Source organism: Trifolium pratense, linkage group LG6, assembly GCF_020283565.1.
Source record: "Trifolium pratense cultivar HEN17-A07 linkage group LG6, ARS_RC_1.1, whole genome shotgun sequence".
Classification (NCBI taxonomy): Eukaryota; Viridiplantae; Streptophyta; class Magnoliopsida; order Fabales; family Fabaceae; genus Trifolium; species Trifolium pratense.
The window spans coordinates 14,443,979-14,462,077 of record NC_060064.1 but is presented as its reverse complement, the minus strand read 5'-3'; the positions used below and the strand labels follow the sequence as shown (position 1 = coordinate 14,462,077).

The window sequence follows — 18,099 nt, the reverse complement described above, 5'->3', positions numbered from 1 at the left end:
AGTGGCTAACGGTATTCAAACATATATACACTATTTTAGATTAAACTTGTTTTACTAAAATCAATTTTTATCACTGTATCACTAAAAACACAATAAGTATGTTATTCTAAGAAGCTTGTGATATATTATATATTTATATATTAGTTTCATAGTTTACTGAAAATGTCAACAAGTATCATAGAATGTGTCACTAGAAGATCACATAAACCCTAATTACAACAATTTATCAAAATAATACTGGCTTTACTCTGACCACAATTGATTTTGTTTGTAAAATATATCAGTTCATTTGATATGTTAGAATTTTTGGAGGTTTGAGTGTTAATCATTTTCCAATATAAAAAAAATTCAATATAAATAAGTATTTACTATTCCTTGATAAATTAGTATTTACTATTATATGAAACAAATTTTTTTTTTTACTAATATGAAAAATTTGATAGCATTTGAATAAAATTTATTAAAATCTTGCAATTCTTTTTTAAAAACTTATTGAAGAAACACCTGCTTTAAACTTTGTCTTGATCGATCTGGATGTATGCAAATAAACTAAACTTTATTTTATCAGTCCTCTAAGTCTGTTGCACGCTCTTTAGAAATTTAGCACTCCCAATATATATATATATATATATGAGATTCCAGGATTTTAAAAGTTCAAGCTCTAGAACTCTAGCATGAAATTTAGACATTCCAGTTTTAAAACTCAAATGCCTCATTTACGTATTTGAAATTTTAAGATTTTACACGTTCAAGTTCAACATGTAAAATACTAAAATTTTCAAATACTATATTAGGGGTATTCGAGTTCTAAAACTTGAACGTGTAAAATACTTAAGTTCTAAAACTCGAGCAAAGTATTTTTGAAAATTCAGGAGGTTCATGAGAAGTTTAAGAGGTGGGAAAAGAAATTCTCATAATAAAAAACTGGATCATGTATGTCAACATTACAAATGGGCCTTTAAAGCGCCAATTTAGACATGGTTTGTATCAGTCCTTTCTATTTTAAGAATTTCTTTTTGCCATCCTATTTATTTATTGCACGTCCCATGTGTTTTCATTTTTATCCTTCCGCTACTTAAGTAGCAAACGTTATAAAAATGAGAATTTTTTTAAATGTTGTCCGCTAATTAAGTAGAAGACGTTATAATAACAAAATTGTTAGGATATTTGGGGGGGGGGGGGGGGGGTATCCGCTACCTAAGTAGCGGACATGAATATTTTTGTAAATTCGTAGGACGCGCGAGAAAATAGGTTGGCTGGCAAAAAAAATTTATTTATTTATTTTTATCTAAGGTTGGTATCAATCTAAAGATCAAGAATTAGTGGGTTGGTCTGCAAATTCGTCACTTGTTTTCCTTAATTTGTATTGATTTTTGTATAAATTAAAGAATTTATACTATCGCATACTCCATTTTTTAACTGCTTTTATATAAATGACTATAACAATATGCATTTGGTGATGAAATTACAGTTCAAATGATTTATTTATTTTGTCAAAAGATAAATAGTTGTTTAATTCGTAAAAATGGACATAAAATCAGTAACGGGCCTAAGTGTGTATTATTTTGTGACTTATTCTTTTCGTACACTCTGAGTCTTTCAGGTGCCCCGGCCTTTCAATTTTATCTCCCTCACAATATAGGATGCGAAGTAAAAACTAGTTTGCATCCTAGAATACGAACCTTATAAAATAGCGGCGAAGGAAGGGTGATCGTTACAAAAATAGTTCGCATTCTAGCGATGCAAACTGTTTTTTCTTCCAATTTTGCCCCCTTAAGTTCGCTACTTATGTAATTAGAAGATATTTTTAAGATTTCCGAGAGCGAACAAGTATATCCAATAACGAAAAAAGAAGAAGTCTTATTTTGCTTAGCTCTTGTTCTTTAAGCCCACCTCGATCTCATACAAATGTGGGGAGTCCAATACTGTATTTTTTTTTTCTTAGCTCTTGCTTTTAGCCCACCTTAATCTCACACACAAACAAATGTACTTGCCCTCCAATTTCACCTACATATATAAGCACTTGGCCCCTTCACATGATTAGTCATTTTGAAGTTCAAAACTCATCTCACCAAAGAAAGCAACATTCTGATGACCAAGAGTTTCTCATACCTGAACAACTTCAGTGCAACACAAATGTAATGCAAAATAGTTTCTTCACTAGCTGAACATGTATGACAAATATTAGATCGAGAGACCTCTACGATGAAGCATAGAGAGAGTTAGAATTGAATTATGACATGCACACCAAATAAATAATTTAATTTTTTTTTCCCGGTTTTCACCCTCTGGTTCCTAGGGGAAGGGGCCCCTAGTAGTCCAGAGTTCGGGGCGAGTTCTGACATCAAGTGGTTCCAGTCTCCTCCCAAATGCAGTTGTGGGGGATATCAAGTTCAGCGTCAATCACCACTGAACCAACTAACATTTGGTAATAATTTAATTTTTTCTACTGCATGAAGATTTCATATCCCACTTCCAAGATTTATGATTTGGCGTACTCTACTTAGCACATAAATCTTAAATCTCATCATTCAGAATGATACGATAACACTATCATACTCAACCTAAATCTCTTGTTTGGTGCACCAAAAAGAAATGATAAATTAACCTATTACTAATCTTATCTTATTAAACCTTTGTTATTTTAATCCTTATTTTTAGCTGGGTTATCAACTTGATAGCATAAATCACACACGACTTAATTTTCTATTCACAAAACTCCTTCTTCGACTACTACCTCTGCCAACTGAGTCGTCCTATTTTTTTTAAAGGCTTAAATATGATTTTGGTCCTTGCAAATATGCCTCAAGATGTCATTTTTTATGTTTCTAAGCACGCAGGAGTATATGTGAAGAAAGAGACGCTTGTGAACTTCTTGATTAACCCACTGGAGGGGAGATCTATATTGAGGTCAGCCGATGCTCTGGTGTACAGGTTGGTAGGAGGAAACATGCATGTGTGAATTTGATTGACTAGAGTTTTCCCACTTGTAGGATTAATGACTGGGGATTTTACTATAGGACAGACAACCCTTAAAGCTGCTTCAAGCAAAATGGTCAAACATGAGAGAGCGTGTTCTAACAATCAACATGCGTTCATACCATTTGCATTTGATACATTTTATTTTCTAGCATCAGATGTTGTGAATATTTTGAAAAGAGTTCAAAGAATAATACATAGCATTAATGTGGTGACTCCTAGGTCTCTAGATGTAGTATTTAAGATGATTGATTTTGTTATCTAAAAAGGATTAGCGGCGCGGTTTATTGTCATTTGTCTTCTATTCAAATTAATTATCTTACGTATATATAAATATATAATTTTACATTATATTACAAATGTAATTTATTATCAGTACAGTAATTTATTTAATTTTGACAAACGGTACAGTGATTTATTAAAAATGCAAATTCTCCCACACTCAATCCTAACATAATTATATAAACATGCAATTGCAAGTAGAATGAACATGAATAGATAGATGGTGGTAGTAATGTTAAAACTTGGTGTGGGAAAGGAAGTATTATAATTGTACTTGCATGCGTAATGCATGGTTTCATCTCAGCATGGTATAGTTCATGTTAGTTACCCTACCATTGGGTTGAGTTTTGTGTGGAAGCAGAATAGCATATAATTGATATACCTAAGGAAGGGGAAGGCACATATAAATATTGGACATTTTGGACCCTACCATGTGCTTGTCTTTAACATTAACATTGCTATGAGACAACGACCGAAGAATATATCGCTCCATATATCTATAGCTTTCAATCAAGATAAAAAGACCTCATGTCATAATCTTATGCATTAAAATTATAAAGATAAAGATACCTACAACGAAAAAGGGTGAAAAAGCCAGAGCAAGTAGATAAATTAAGAATCAAATATTTGCAAATATAAATAGATATATGATTAAATTATATTACTAAAGTGTCAGCTTAAGTTTAAGCTAAATTATATTTTTAGTCGTTAATTTTAGATTTTATTTTGATCTCGTTAATATCTGTTGTTTCATTTTCGTCTCTTATATTACAAAGTACAAACATAAGATAATTTTAGATTTTACTTTGATCTATTTAATATTTTTTTGTGTTATATTTTGGTCTCTTAAATTACAAACATAAGATAATTTAGTCTTTTAAATTTATTGTAGTTCATTAAGCTATGAATGTTAACATATTAATCCCTTAAATTATAAATTAAAACTTAAAGGACCTCTACCAAAAATAAATAAATTTAAAGGACCAAAAATATAATTTAACACCAAATTGTAACCCTTAATTTAGATTTGATCCAAAGGGTTTAAGTTTAATGTACAAATTCGTATTTTAAGTTTTTAAAGTATTAAATCGATCCTTTAAGTTTGAAACATATTACTTCATTACATTTTTAAGTATTATATTGGTCCTTTAAATTTATACTAAATTACATTATTACTCTTTTAAAATGGTAACATTAATATTAATGTAATTCGTTACAAATTTAAAAGACTAATTTGTTACAAATATTAAATTTAAAGACTGTTAAATACATTTAACATGCTTTTCACCAGCTTGACTTGCTTGTACTTGCTTCCCTTTTATAGGCTCAAATGAAGAGTTCTACATACATCACGAGATAATTCTATACAATACAGAGAATTCTACACAGTTTTCTCAACTATACTTAACACTGTCTCTATACTACCAATTTACTTCTACCCCCTCTCTAGAATTTATTTGGACTCCGTCTACTACACCATACTTAAACCAAATTAGTGGGCGGGCTTAACACTTTATTAATTAGTCCAAATCAAGTTTAAAATCCAACATTTTCCCTTAAATTTGATTTATCCATAAAATATCTACTTTAACTTAAAAACGATTTAAGATCAACTATGAATAGTTAGCATCAATGTGTTATTAGTTAATATTAATATAATAATATAAAGTATAATGAATAGAGCAAAATAATTCATAAATATATGAATTTAATTATGAATTATTTTGCTTCAAAAAAGAAATATGAATTATTTTGATTCATTTATTATATTTTATTTAAAGTAATAATTAAATGAGTTACTCAGGACTCGAATCCCGAACTAGTCGGATGGAGTAAAAAACCTACTAGTTGGGATTAAAAAAATCTACCAATTAGAATTGAAATATATGTATGTGCGGATCAGTGCTAGTTTTAAGACCGTAAAAGAGGTAGATATCATGTTCATGTGCGGATCTATAGTGCGGCCAGTCCGGGCACTTGCCTAGACTCTGGTAAAAAAAAGGTATTTTTGAGGTTAATTTTTGGCAAAATTGAAAATTTTAGGGGTTAGTTTTTAGCAAAACTGAGATTTTTCAGTCAAATTAAAACTGAGATTTTCGTTTAAAACTTAGATTTTGCTCATATTTTATAAATTTTCTAGCTCCGCCACTAATTATATCTTCACAAAAAGACTTAAGGCATTAACCCGCTCCCCCACCAAGTCGAACCACAACTCTGATACTACTTGTTGGAGAGTCTGGAGAAACTCGGGGAGAAACAATAAGGCCGATGCTTCAAGACCACAAGAGAGAGACCACATCTCCACCAAAATTCTTAAGACATTAAATTTAAGGGAACTTTTACGGTACATATGAAAAATTCAATGTACCGGTACATTATCGATTAATTAATAAATTAACGATTATTTTATAAATTAAAAAACTATTTATCGATCATTATATTTTAGAGATGATAATTCCATAAGAAAAAACACAAGTCCAATGTTTTATAAGCATTATACTAACTTTTTTTACATTTTTTCATTAAAAAATTCAATAATAACTATTATGAGTGATAAAAAATTCAAAAAAAAAAAAAATTATTTTTCCTCAATTTTGATAAATAGTATTTAGTTATTATAATATTTTAAATGATAGAAAAATGATTTCTTTCGAAACAATATTCATTTACTAGTAATTTAATGATCTAATGTACCGGTACATTGAAATTGTTGATATGTACCATAAAATTTGCCTAAATTTAATGTGCCACTTCTCTTATACATATATCTAACATTATCCGTTCATAATCGATATAAGATTTAACTCCTCACACTTAAAACCTACCGATTTTTAAGGATAATAAGTAAGTTGATTGCAGCCTACCAAATACTCCCCCACCACAACTAATTAATAAAGCGAATGAAAGAGGTCATGTGGGTCAGAAAAGCCAGAAAGCATGTATGAAAATTGTAGAATTTTACATAGGCATATGCCTAAAATGACTGTTGTATTCATAAACAAGTTGTATGATGTTTATTTAACTAACACTGCCATCATTTCGATGATTCCTTCCTTTAGACGCGGCTATAAATTATGATTAAGGAGGATGTATACTAATATGGATAGTTAATTAGAAAGTGCACATAGGTACAGTATGATCCTCATTGAACCAACGACCTTATCAATCATCATCACTTCCGAGGCTGTAGGTGACTTTGATGCCATGTGGGGTATGCCAAATGTATTAGTATAAGCCATTTTTCTTTTTCTTATATATCATGTATGAGTTTTTAAATGTGTTTTATCATAAAACTCTCCGATCAAAGTAGTAAATTGTTGTAATTTTTTTTTCCAATTATATCTCATTTAATCCTATCATTTATTTTTTCTTTTTAAATAAATTTAGCATATATACTATTCACTCTCTATTAAATTTTATAAAAAATTTGAAGTGAAGTTATTAAGAAATTAAGAGTATAATCGACAACTTGTTCTTTAAACTATCAAAAATTTTTTTTTTAAGCAAAAACTATCAAAACTTTTGAGATCTATCAAATGTGAGAAAAAGTTTTACATTGATTGAAAGAGTTGAGGTTGAACACTTTATAAGTGAGAGAACATATAAACTCAATGCCTTAAAGATTTGAGTAAAGATGTGATGTTAACCATATATTTTTTTCTCTCTAAAAATCATTTCTCTGCCTTCTCTCTACCCTTTTCTGCCGCCACTCTTTTCCTTTCATCCAAACCCATCTCTCAAGATGTAAGAGCCATATGTGGTGGTGCGACGAGCGGCATTTGGTCCTCCGCACCACCGTTCCGTCAGATCTCCGACATCACTGCCTTCATGGAGTGGCTTGTTTGCAGCGGATTTGAGTTTGTTTGTGATTGTTTTTTGTTTTCGTTTTTGGATCCCCGTGTTGTTTCTCTTTTGAGCCGGATGTTTTGGAGGTGGTGAGGGTGATGGCGGTGCCGCCGCTTCTTGGGGTTTTGGTCTGGTTTTGTTGGTCGTTTCACTGTCATCATGGAGTGGTTTTTAGCGGCGGTGCTTCCTTTGTTTGTGTTGTTGTTGTTTTCGTTTTCGGATCTTCGGGTTGTTCCTCCCCATGTGTATGATGTTTGAAGGTGGCGAAGGTATTGGCGCCGCCGCCGATTCTCGCTGTTTTGGTTTTAGCCGGATTTGGGTTGTGGTCTTGTAGGTGTCACCGCCGCTGGTTTTGGTTCGAGTTAGATGTTCTAAATTCGTATTGGTTTCGATGCTGGGGTTTTGGTTGCGTGTCCTCAGTGGTTATGTTGGCCGAGTTACAAGGTTGAGGGTGTTACTATTATTGGCAGCGGCGTCGCCGTTGGCTCTGTTTTGGCTTGGTCTATGGGTATTGGTGTTGTAGTGTTCAGACTTTGTTTCAGGCATGGAATGAGTTTATGGGTTTTGTGACTATGTTCTGGTGCTGCACTTGTAGCTTTGGACTTGGGTGGTTTTGGCGATGGTGTGCCGCCGATGGGTTGCTGGTTTTGTTTGGATTTTGCGCCAGCGGTTTTTCGGCTGTGTAGTGTTTGCAAGGGTGGGTGTGTTTTACTTCGGTATGGCGTGTGGCTGGTTTGTTGCGGTTCAAGAATATTTTTCTATCCGTCAAAACTCTGTCGTTGCTTTTTTCCCGAGTCTTCGCCGACAATCACGCAATCAGATCGCAAATGTAGACTTTTTGCTTATACCAGACGCTTCCAGTGGCCTCCACCGAGCTGGATGCGTAGGTGGGTTGCAGTTTGCTCAGATCTGTATGGAGTGTGTTTAGTTGTCGGCGTTTTCTTTTGTTTAGAAGAGATTAGTTCGACAATGGTGTTTTCGGTGGAGATGTTTCTATGCTGCCTCACTTCGGTTTTATTGTTTTGTTTTAGGTTTTATTGTATGGGGAGGATTGATATTGTTGTTTGATGTTATTGTTGTTTGGCTAAGGTGTTTCCATCACCTTGAGTCGTTTCTTTGTTTGTTTCGACAATTCCTTATACTTATTGTTTAGGAATTTTGTCCATTAATAAAATTTAGCCGATTCAAAAAAAATAAAAAAGAGTCACTTGTAAATTTGTTGCTCAATACCCAATGTGCCGATCCATTCCAGTGAGGCTCTCGGCCGAACAATAAGTGAGTGGCGAAGGATCGTGGACACGTAAAGACTCACTATGTTGAGATCTATCAAATGTGAGAAAAAGTCTCACATTGGTTGAAATGAAAGAGTTGAGGTTGAACACTTTATAAGTGAGAGGACCCGTAAACGCAATGCCTTAAAGTTTTGGGGTGAAGATGTGATGTTAGAGTCACTTATAAAATTTTTCAATATCCAACATGCCGATCAAATCTAGTAAGACTCCCTCTCTCGGCAGAACAAAAACGACACAACCAAACACTCTTCTAAAATAACACTAAAAAAATGGATGGTGTAGTTAACAAGATGGTGTATGAATTGTTTACTACTACTACATCTATCAATAAATTGTTGCTTAACTAAAATCTAAACAAAAAAAGTTTAACATTAGATGAATTAAATTGACTATTTGTAGCTTAAGTACTTGATATGATCCATGTTTCTCATAATTAACTTCAGATTAGGTATTGGTTTTGCATCTTTCATTAATTCACACCTATAACTAACAGCCTTTACACATAGTTGGTGTGCTTTCACCATCAAAACAAAGCATAAAAAAGAAGAAAATTTTCCTTTTATACTAATCAATTATAATTAATTCGACCACTAATCACATATATAATTTGAAAGGCTATAACAAGTCGTTGAAAAGTAGACATAACAAGCAACTGCAGCTATATATAGGCCCAGCCGTGAATCGATAGTGATCGCACCTTACCCACTTCATCCATCTTTAACATTTATTATGCATTTTATTATGCAAATATCCAATTATATTCTAAGACTTGTAGATATTGCACGTGATTCTACATCCATCGTTCTATTCTGTTAAATCTTAATAGGATTTGTTTGGCATACAAAAGAAAGTTAAAGTAGAACGAAAAGAAGAAAATTGGAAATGAGAAAAAATTTAGTGTTTGGAATAAAAGAAAGTGAAATGAATGAAAGATAATTTTTTATTTCTTTTGTTTTTTCCTTGCTAAAAAGAGGTCCAATTTATGTTTTCTTTTGTGTGTTCGAATAACATTTTTGTATTATTTTCATGTAATTTTTTCGACTTGGGATGAAAACATACTAGTGTGGATTCTATAAAATTACCGGGCCAAGTTGCGAATCAAATCGGTATCTTTAAGATATTTGCAGCACTATAAAAAATTGTGCAAGACAGACAATCAACTTTAAAGACGTCCTCAGGATTAGAGTTGTCAAATGAGCTGACTCGGCGCAGCCTGTTGGGTTAGACTAATTAAATGGACGAATCTAGCCGGACCCATTAGTTAGTTGGCTACATATTAACGCGACCGACATGATCCATATGGGCCATGTAGTGAATCGGTCAAAAATTAATATGACATAAACACCACTCGAGTTTGACTCAATATCCAATTGTATATGGCACTGCAGCCACTGTAAAAATAAAAACGAAAGAAAGGAAATTTAGATGAAGTAGAGCAGAGAGAAAAGAGAGAGATTTTGAAATTGTTGAAATCTGGAGTAAAAAATATGGGAGGAGGGCTCCTCTATTTTTAGAGAAGTCCCGCAACTGCTTTGTACAAAAAATAAAAGAAAGAGTTTACTGGATCAGACTGACTAACTCTATTGAAACAGAAAGAGAGACTTTGGTCAAAAGTGGTGCATTATTGTCTCTCATCTATAAAAATAGATACCCCTTCGGCCCGATCTAAATCGAGTCAGTCAGATGATGACGCATGATGGTCAAGAGTGATGCATTGTCTATCATCTACAAAACTAGCCCCTTGGGGCAAACCCCTAAGCAGCCACCTTTGTTCTTATAAACACTACTAAAGTCTAGCCCCTCACATTGTGAGATTTATATATTGATTTTCTTCAAATTCACACTTCGCATGTTAGTTTAAACTTGTTAGTATACATTATCTTATCTTCCCTTTCCCATTTCTTTTCATTCAACCAAACCATGTAATAAAATCACATCTAAGAGAAGTTTTCTCCCATTTTATTAACAATAGAGATGCAAAATAGGTAAAGAGAAAACCGCTAAAGTTTTAATAATATCACAATAACCCATTAGTTGTCAAAATATTTCAAGGGAAAAATAATGTGTTAGATAATAGGCTTACAATATTAGTTGTCAAAATGCAACAATATAAAAAGAAATAGAGGAGAAGTAGTTTCTAAGAATTTAATTATATTTACATGATAAATCCAAATGAAGTCTTAAACTGTCACCTTTCATTATAAAAAAAGTCTTAACCCGTCACAATTTTACGGTTGGCTAACTAAAAAAAAAAACCAAACGAACAATTTGTCTTTATGCCTACTTGATTTGATAATTTTAATTTCCAACAACAAATTCCACGTCCATTGTCTATAGTTTGTTTGTAGTAATCTATTCATTCACATGCTATGATGATGGATATGTATCAATCAAATATTTAAACAATGCATTGAATTCAAGTGGTTAATGAACTCGTTTAAAAAAATTGAATTTGATTTTTGTTAATTGGTTTAGTGGTAATTATCGTTGAATTTAGTATGAAGGATCACAGTTCAATCCTCCAATTGTGATCGAGAGGGGACTGAAACCACTTATGTCAAAATAGAACTGACCTTTAAATCAGATAAGACGATCTAATCGACCAGATACATATGATGAAACACAAAAAAAAATGAACATTTTTTAGTTAAAATTTTTCTATTTCGCATTCGAACTTTAAATTATCGGAGTCTATTTCTCTTAAAATCAGAACACTAATACGGAAAAACAATATTATTTTCTTGTATTCCAACAAATTAACATCATAATCAGTGGTGGCATAAAACCGTAAATAAAACCAAAACCACAAGGTCATTTTCGGAAAAACACTAGTCAAAAGAACGACACCCCGCCAAACAACCAGTCCCCGCTGTAAAAGAACAACGAGAAAAAAATAAACCTCGGTACAACATAACAACTCAACCAACCGCATGAGCGCGCTTAACCACCACGCGCGTACAAAACCCGTTTATAATCATGACCCCTAGAAATAACAAGGCGCGTGTGTTCCAAAAATGAACCCCACCACAAAAAAATGGTAACAATGATGAATGTTTGTGAAAAAAAACAAATTGATTTCAAGTCGTTAGGAAGAGGGGAGACAAATGAGTCAGGTTTCAAGCTTTTCCTTCCTTTTTTTATTTTCTAATTTTCTTTAATTATTTTAATTTTTTCTCTTTTTTTTTTTTTTTTTTACCTTTTCATAAAGTGATGCTCTTTGCAACACTTTAGATTCTTCTTCTTCATCACATTCATCATTTTCTTCTTTGTATTGTTGTTGTTTGTTCTTCAACTTCAATCTTGTCTTTTTTTCTTTATCATTTTTCACATAGATCATCTTGCTTACTTGGAATTGCATAAGCTCTGTTTGGCTCTATGTTCTAACTCTTTTTTGCTATGTAAGTTCTTCTACATTTCCAATTTTGTTGCATGCAACTGCTTTTTTACTTACTTTACTTTAAGCTCTCATATTATTATTTATTTTTCAATTTTATTTTTCTACCATTTGTTTCAAGTGCAATGGATGCTAAGAAGTAAGATTTTATTTATTTATTTATATTTAATTTTTTATTTTTAAGTAGTAATTGAAAATTGGTATGTGACATGTAGAAAAAAATTGGAATGTAGGTTTTTATTTTATTTTCTCCACCGGTTTAATCTGGTTCGGGGTTAGTTTTGACACCAAGTGGTTCCAGCCTCCTCCCGATCGCAGTTGCGGGGATCGAGAATGTAGGTTGATTTGATATTGAAAATATTTAGTAATGCATTTGAGAAATTGGTAATTAATTAATGGTGTACACGTCTAGTATAATGCACTTGCTTGATCTCAAATTGTCAATTCTCTTACATCATCTTTCTATTTTTTAATTTTTGTTTTGTTATGTGTATTAGGCTTTTGTGTCATTGTCTGAAAATTTTGATTTTTGTTTTGTAGATCTCTATAGTTTCATGATTTTACTTGTTTGTTGAGTTGGATAAGCCATGGAATAATTTTATCTGATTTGTATTTGTATTTATCTACTTATTTTTACTTGTTGGAAACAGATGCACTGATTTTGTTCACATTGATTTGATTGGTAATTGCTTTTTGAGATGGAGATTGTGCTTGATCCATCTTAAGTAGGAAAAAAACACTTAATGATTGTGATTGAAATCAACCACTACAAACTGGTTAATTAGTTTGTGAATTTGTGTTTATGTTAATTGTATTTGATTTGATTGAATAATTAACGTGCGCTATCGCTTTTTTATCAAACTAAATAAAGGTTACATGCTGTTTTAGTCTAAATCCATCTTATATCAAGCAAGTTTTCATGATTAACTCCTTAATCTTTTTTACAACTGATGACCATTTTACAACTGTCTCTGAGAAGATTTGAACTTTGTCTCGTGAAGTTACATCTGATGTCAGGTTCTTACCACTGAGCTGATATCTTATGGACGATTTAACTACTAAATCATCGACTACATTTGGTGAACTTATGTGACTTAGGCCCTTTTATGGTTTAACCACACGTAGTTGCATTGAATGAATTTCGAATGTCTTTTCATGTTCTCTAGTACACCTGGTTGTCGAATCAAATGTGTTTGATGTATCTTAAAGTGCATATATATACATTTTGCGTGCATAGCACAAAAGGGTGAAAATTTAGAGCTTTAATTATCCTATCTGATATAATGTTTCATTTCTTCTTTTAGCAGACGCGGCCTTTTTCACCATGACAAAGATTAGTCCCGAAATTGAGACCAAGATGCCAATGGAAGCAGTTCCGCCTGTTTCAGCCGATGTGAGCTTTATTTCAAATAGTTTTCCAAAGTATAAACTAGGAGCCGATCATCAAGTTTTTCAAGAGCCTACTGCGGATAACAACGGTCCTTCTTTGAAAGATGTTATTGAACAAGAAGCTTCCAATTTATCAGACCAGAACAAGCGTATCTCAGTTCGCGACCTTGCTAGTAAATTTGACAAGAACTTGTCTGCAGCTGCTAAGCTATCGAATGAGGTTCCATCCTTTATATTTTCTGTGGCCTACTATTGATTCTTTTTCGCCCTCAAGTTCTCTGATGAAATATTATTTTTCTTCGTCGAATTCAGGCAAAGCTAAGAGAGGTGCCATCGTTGGAGGGACACGTTCTTTTGAAGAAACTAAGGGATGCGTTAGAATCTTTGAAAGGCCGTTTTACGGGAAGAAATAAAGAGGATGTGGAGAAAGCTATCTCTATGGTTTGTTATTCTATACTATTTGCCGCTCTTGAGGACATTCCTTCTTTAATCCATGCTACTCCGTACTTAACAATATATTAATCACAGGTGGAAGCTTTAGCTGTTAAGTTGACTCAGAGTGAAGGAGAACTGATTCAAGAGAAGTTTGAAGTGAAAAAGCTTGTGAACTTTCTCAAACAGGTATTATTTGAAATTTCCAAATCTTCCATTTAAATAATATGTTTTTCTTTTCGTGGAAAGGAAATTTGATCCTCTCTTTGTTCTTATAGGCTTCTGAAGATGCTAAAAAGCTGGTTAATCAAGAGAAGTCTTTTGCTTGTGCCGAAATCGAGAGTGCTAGAGCAGTGGTGCTGAGAATCGGGGAAGCACTTGAGGAACAAGAAAAAGCTACACTAGCTTCTCAACCACAGGTTCTAACATGATGTTTCATTATACAGTTATGGTTGTACATGTGTAGTTTTGCATTAACGATATCATAATTAAACTGCGCACTAAAATAATATCTTACATATTGTTTCTTACTGTCAGAATGTGGATGGACTAGTAGAAGAGGTTCAAGAGGGTAGAAGAATCAGATTGCTGCATCAGCCAAGCAAGGTACATTGCTTTTTTGCTTCCTCAATATACTTTTATTATGCTATACCTGTATTCTGCTATGAAAATTTTCATATCCATGCATCATGATAAAAAACTAGTTTCTCATAATCTAGAGTATATAACTATTTGAATATTCTTCTAAATAGTGAAAAATGGCTTTTTATGAGAATTTCATAACAATTTCAGGTAATGGCTATGGAACATGAACTTCGTGCTTTAAGGGATCAAATTCAAGAAAAATCGATATTTTCAATTCAGCTTCAGAAACAGGTTTGTTGAACTTGTTTAGTAACTGTCAGTTAATACACACCGACACTTCTGATCGAAGGCATGTCTGTGCTAGTGTTAGTGCTTCATTTTCTTCCAATAACTTCATTTTCTCCATGGCAGCTAACAATGAGCAAATGGGACAAGGAGAATAAATCTCATTCATATAAGTTAGATGGTTCTGAAGCTTTAGGTTCATATCTGCAAGTCAAGCCTTGCTCAATTGAAGTACCACAGGTTTCAAAATGTTCGTTTCAGTGGTATCGCTTATCATCTGAAGGCAGCTGGAGGGAAGTTATTTCAGGTACCGTTCTTTTAATGAAGTTTCTTGCATATGATGAAAGTTGAGAGGTCTTAGTATTTGTACCGGTTCATTTTAGTAATATCCTGTATTGGTTATGTTAATTCGATAATGACTTCATTATATATATGATTACAGCTTACAAATTCTATAATCTTTTGCTTACACTCTAGATGTAGAATTGTTCTCATCGTGCCTTTTGCTTGATTTACCTGTACTTATCAGGTGCCAGCAAATCAATGTATTCTCCCGATCCCCTTGATGTTGGGAGAATGTTACAAGTGGACATTGTCTCCGATGGAAAAAAACTTACACTAACAACTAATCCGATTCAAACTGGTTAGTTTTGTTATTGGCCTTACCTTTTTTTTTTCTCTTCTTCCAACAAATTGTTTTCGGTTTTGGCTTGAATAGTTGCGGTTACGCGACACACTTTCGAACTTATCTTTGCATCAAGAAGTAGAAAACAAACCTAACAGCTACCTATCTCGTGTTTAACAGTTCCAGGACTTGGAAGTCACATGGAGACACTTCTCCGAAAATCCAATACTGATTTTAGTGTATGTTATCTAAAGTGGAAGATTTTCTTTGGGAAATGGAGATTTTTTGGCGAAATAATTCTTACAAAGTTTGTATTTTGTGTTATACAGGTAGTTATTTCTCAGATGAATGGAAAAGATCACTCGTCACATTCGACTCATTCATTTAATGTGGGAAGAATGAGGATAAAACTATGCAGGGGTTGGATTACAAAAGCTAGAGAGATTTACTCACCAACAATGCAGGTAACATATATTTCGTCGACGTATTTTTTCTCTCCTATGGTTTGAGTACTCTATTTGACTACTATATCCCTTAGACTAACATTTTATTTAACTTAAGCTATGTGGAGTCAGAAGTGACGTCGGCAATGCAGCGAAGGCACTATTTTGGCAAGCAAGAAAAGGGCTCTCATTTGTGTTAACATTTGAATCAGAGAAAGATAGAAATGTCGCCATTATGATCGCCAGGAAACACGCTCTCGATTGCAATGTATGCATCTTTCTCTTACATGATTATCTACTGATTGATCATATTCATACTTAAGGCCTGTTTGGATTAGTTTTTTTGAACTTATTTACTAGCATAAGCACTTGTAAAACTGTTTGAGAGACCTCCATAATCTGTTTTCAGCTTATTTTCATAAGCTCTCAAGGGTAGCTTAGGAAAACAGCTTATAGCTTATTTACAATAGTTTGACTTTATTTTATCTTTTCCTACAGAAATAGCTTATAAATAAGTGCTTATTCTATAAGTGATTAATTTAATTGTTTATCCAAACAAGGCCTTATTATTTCATTTTTGTTTTCATATAAATTAAATGTAACAATTTTTATATTTATCGGTTTTGACAGGTTGTGCTTGCTGGACCAGATGATCTAGTGTAGTAGCAAAATTAACTGATTGAGTTTTCCAACAAAAGTGAGTTTTATGAGATTCTTGGTGTGATTATACATGTGTGATTGTTTTGTTTAAGGTGTGATTTAATACTTGTAATTGGGTTTCCACTAATTAGGTTGCATTGTTTTTAGGCATGTTTTTTTTGTTTGCCTAATCATGTTGTAACAAACTCAAGTTTTTATGATTATTTGTTCATTTGTTCATTGCTGATTTGCATATTTATCTACTAGTTGCATTGTAATGCAAAGTACAACGTTTTATTAAGCCAATAATTCTAGGGACGGGTTGCAAATATTGTCGCCTTAGCTAAATTTTGCGTTGCATTATTCACTTATCTCTTAACAAAACTTACGCGAAAAAGGGAACGAAGTTCGATACATTTAGATTTCAGTGTCAAAGTACAAAATGTCTCTCAGATTGTTGAAGTGATCGATAAGTACTTGGCAATTGATCTCGAAAACAACATAGTGCAAACCATGGCAGCCTTAAGATGGGAAGCAAGTATTTATTAAGTGTGACTGTATGAGCAACTGAAGTGAACCTTTTATTGGGATCCTTTCACTTCATGAGATCTGGTGTATGTGTATGGAAGATATTCCACTCCAAAGAAAGCACTAAACTTTCCTAAGTTTTTACCTTTTATTGAACCTATTATATCTAGCGTGAATGAATTGATCGAATACAAAATAAAGCTCAGTTGACAATGCAAATATTGCTAGAATGAACGACTTCATCCGGATTCAAACCCGTGACTTTACAATGTGTGAGTTTTAGTGGTATTAGTTACTTCGTATATGGTAAAAATAAATTTTAAGAAAATGAATATATTGAGAAGAACGGTAGGCTAGGCAATTTATTTAATGTATATTTGGATAAGTGAAATTCAAAAAATCTTTGTTAGAGTCCCTTTGTTGTAGATTATTTGATTGTAAAATATTTTTTTAATTGACAAATCATTTTGTTTACTATTTGTATTTTCAAATGTAAAACCGTTTATTAAATTATTGTGATTAATTTTGTATAAAACTTATTTCATTGATAAAAAATATAAAAAAAGTCAATCTATGTAATTTTAATTGATTTCTTTTTTTTTGGACAGATTTAATTGAAACTTTTGTTGATCCGAGCTTTTACACTTTTAATATATTCTCAATATTTATATAAGATAGATACATCTGACATTACCACTTCCCACTCTTCCATTCGAGCTGATTGTAGAAATCCTGTATAACTTCCGGTGAAATCCCTGATGCAATTCCAATGCAGCTAGATTACCCTCTAACAAATCCATATCGCCGTTTTGATCCCATAGTTGGCTCTTGTCACGGCATTCTCTGCATTCAAATCGATCACGTTTCAGTTATTTTGTGGAACCCTTCCATCAAGAAATTTACCAAATTGCCCTCTTTGGAGGAGAGTCTAGACGGTTATTGATTTTCCTTTGGCTATGATCATTCCAGTGACGGTTACAAGGTTGTTGCTTCTGCATTTGTTATTAATGGTAATGGGGTTTTGAAAAACAAAGTCAAATTGATTATTATAAAATTAAATTAACCTCAAAATGATTATTATAAAATTAAATTACATATGTTAAAATAATATTTTGTTTTCACCACCAATTTAATCTGATTTGGGGATAGTTCTGGCATCAAGTGGTTTAAGTCCCCTTCAGATCGCAGTTGCGGGGATCGAACAACGGTCCTCCCTACCAAGTTCAGCGTCAATCACCGTTAAACCAACTAACGATTAGTAATACTTGCACTAATATTTGAACTGATATGTGTACCAAGTGACTCCTAATTAATCATCAATAATAAACTCGAAACTAATATTTACATTAATATTTATAATAATACCTATAAAGAATGACA

General features: G+C 32.8%; 1 protein-coding gene across 9 annotated transcripts; it reads left to right on the top strand.

The window, feature by feature from the left end:
* The first annotated feature begins 11,406 nt into the window (after positions 1-11,406).
* On the top strand, positions 11,407-16,431 carry LOC123890123 (stomatal closure-related actin-binding protein 2-like). Of its 9 annotated transcripts, none has more exons than XM_045939671.1 (14): positions 11,407-11,512; positions 11,732-11,797; positions 13,098-13,402; positions 13,495-13,623; positions 13,711-13,803; positions 13,893-14,033; positions 14,152-14,220; positions 14,407-14,490; positions 14,611-14,791; positions 15,014-15,127; positions 15,290-15,348; positions 15,439-15,573; positions 15,671-15,820; positions 16,183-16,431. In XM_045939671.1, exons 1-14 carry the CDS (start codon positions 11,434-11,436, stop codon positions 16,213-16,215), a joined length of 1,638 nt encoding a protein of 545 aa, XP_045795627.1. In that variant the 5' UTR covers positions 11,407-11,433; the 3' UTR covers positions 16,216-16,431. The 9 variants fall into 9 exon arrangements, with proteins under 9 accessions (XP_045795627.1, XP_045795629.1, XP_045795628.1 ...); XM_045939672.1 differs by having other exon boundaries at positions 11,478-11,512; positions 13,101-13,402; XM_045939673.1 differs by lacking the exon at positions 11,732-11,797.
* Positions 16,432-18,099: the final 1,668 nt, after the last annotated feature.